This window comes from Solanum tuberosum, unplaced genomic scaffold, assembly GCF_000226075.1.
Source record: "Solanum tuberosum cultivar DM 1-3 516 R44 unplaced genomic scaffold, SolTub_3.0 scf00054, whole genome shotgun sequence".
Lineage (NCBI taxonomy): Eukaryota > Viridiplantae > Streptophyta > Magnoliopsida > Solanales > Solanaceae > Solanum > Solanum tuberosum.
The window spans coordinates 1,458,840-1,461,310 of record NW_006238980.1 but is presented as its reverse complement, the minus strand read 5'-3'; the positions used below and the strand labels follow the sequence as shown (position 1 = coordinate 1,461,310).

At 39.8% G+C, this 2,471-nt stretch overlaps 1 protein-coding gene across 1 annotated transcript; it reads right to left on the bottom strand.

The window, feature by feature from the left end:
• Positions 1 to 227: 227 nt before the first annotated feature.
• LOC107060039 (RNA-directed DNA polymerase homolog) lies at positions 228 to 584 on the bottom strand. The gene has a single exon (XM_015307346.1). It carries the CDS (start codon positions 582 to 584, stop codon positions 228 to 230), a length of 357 nt encoding a protein of 118 aa, XP_015162832.1.
• Between the last annotated feature and the right edge of the window lie 1,887 nt (positions 585 to 2,471).

The following is a 2,471-nucleotide window of genomic DNA, read 5'->3' as shown; positions in this document are numbered from 1 at the left end:
GCAAACCAAAACCCCCCATATGACATTTGTATCACCCCTTTTGATTTGTTTTCTTGTTTATTTCGACAAATTATATTCCTATAGCTGATTTGACCACATTTGTACTTCTTGATTGAATTTGAACACGTACTACTCCATGTGGGTTCTACCCTAACTCTTTCTTGTGTTTTATACTACTTAGCAATCGTTTGCACCTAGAATTAGATGATGTGTGCCTGAAACATTAATCAGTCATCCATGAACAGTTCCATAGAATCATCGAACATATCATGATAGATTGCCATCATGCATCTCTGAAATGTGGCTGGTGCATTAGAAAATCCAAATGTCATACGTTTTAACTCAGATGTGCCATATGGACAAGTAAATGTTATCTTCTCTTGATCCTCCGATGAAATAGAAATATAATCATAACCTGAGCATCCATCCAGAAAGCAATAATACTCTTGACCTACTAGCCTATCTAACATTTGATCGATGAAAGGCACCGGCTTATGATTTTTTCTATTGGGCTCATTCAGCTTGTGATCATCCATGCAGATACGCCATCCAGTTACTATTCTTATGGAGATCAATTCATTCATATCAATGGTCACTACAGTTATGCCTCATTTCATAGGCACACATTGCATAGGCTATCCGATATTGGATACACTATCCCTGCATCTAGCCACTTAATAACTTCCTTCCTTACCAAGTCCTTTATGATTTAATTTAACCGGCACTGGTGTTGTGCACTTGTCTTGTGGCCTTCCTCCATGTATAATTTGTGCATACACAATGCAGGACTGATCCTATGAATGTCAGTCATTTGCCATGCTAGAGTTGCCTTTCTCCTCTTCAAAATAGTCAGCGTCGCTTCAACTCGTAATTCGGACAAATCTAAAGACAGAATCACAGGTAAGGTCTTATCTTCCCCCAAAAATGCATACCTCAGGGGAGATGGTAATGTCTTCAGTTCAAGCTTGGGTGCTTCTTCAATTGAAGGATGGGGTGGAGTAACCAAGACCCAATTCAATAGATCTAGGTGATCTCTTGAGATTCCCAAACAAGACACCTCCATGAACTGCACCATTTCCCGTGCTTCAGCATAACCATAAATATCATCACCCAGCAACACACGCTCTAAAAGGTCCTTCTATGGAATGTAATAAAATTTTGTTGCAAGATCTATCACTATTGGGGTTGACAACTATTCATTCAAAGCAAACAGTTTCAAAGCTTTAAATGGATGAAATACTTTCACTTTATCATGTGCCCACATGGTAAGTTGACCAGCTGCCACATCTATCATAGCATGCCTAGTATCTAAGAAAGGTCTCCCAAGAATAAATGGCACCTCAGGATCCGGCTCGAAATTAAGCACAACGAAATCAATAGGGAATATCAATGACCCAACCTGGACCAAGACATCCCCCACAACACTTTCCGGTCTAGTTATCAAACGGTCTGCCAAATGTATGATAAAAGTGGTAGGCTTAGGACTACCCAACCTCAATTTCTTGTACAGTAATGTTGGCATCAAGTTTATACTTGTCCCTGGATCACACAATCCTCATGCATTAATGCTCTGCCCTATGGTGATCTAAACAGTAAATCTACACGCATCTTTAAGTTTGGTGGCCACCTTATTTTTAATCCTGGAGCTCCACTCACCAGTGAGTGCTTCAGTTTCATACTCCATCAGTCTTCCCTTATTTGCTACGATCTCCTTCACATACTTTTCATACCTAGGTATTCCCTGTAAAACATCAATAAGAGGCTGATTAATGTGAACTTAATTCAATATAGAATGAAACTTACCGGCGCATTCATTCCCATTTTAGTTTTTAAACTTTTGAGGAAATGACAGAGGTGGTTTCACTATTGGTTGTACTATTTCTTCTTGTGCATCATGCCCACTTTCATTGATCTTTCTCTCTGCAACTAAAGGTTCACTATTTTTCTTCTTTAGAGCCAATTCCTCCAATCGCAACCACTACGAGTACCCACCGTATTAACTTGCCTTGGATCAGGATAAATATTTTTAGGCAAACCTCCTTGAGGACGTAAGTTTTGGGTACTAGCAAATTGCCCAAATTGTATCTCTAGATTCTCAGTTGCTAACTTGTTATTTCTCACATTACTGACTAGTTGAGCCTGGTCGACCATGATCTTTTTCCACATCTCCTCAGTACTCATGCTACCTTGCAAGTTACTGTGAATATCCTTCTAACCTTGTTGTTGATAACCTTGAGTATTACCTTGAGGTGTATATTGGTTTTGACCTTGCGCCTTAGTCTAATTTCCTCCCTAAGAAAAATTTGGATGATTCTGCCAAATAGGATTGTAGGAGTCACCACAATTTTTGTGGCCTCCTCCTTGTTGTGCATTCCCTACATAGTTGAGAGAATACAGGTTCACTCCACATAACTCTGCAATGTGATCTCCACCCCCACATATCTCACACTGTGTTGGTGGCGGTTGCAACA

Excerpts from the sequence above, each read along its gene's own strand:
- LOC107060039 (XM_015307346.1), bottom strand. The coding sequence starts at position 584 with ATGAATGAATTGATCTCCATAAGAATAGTAACTGGATGGCGTATCTGC.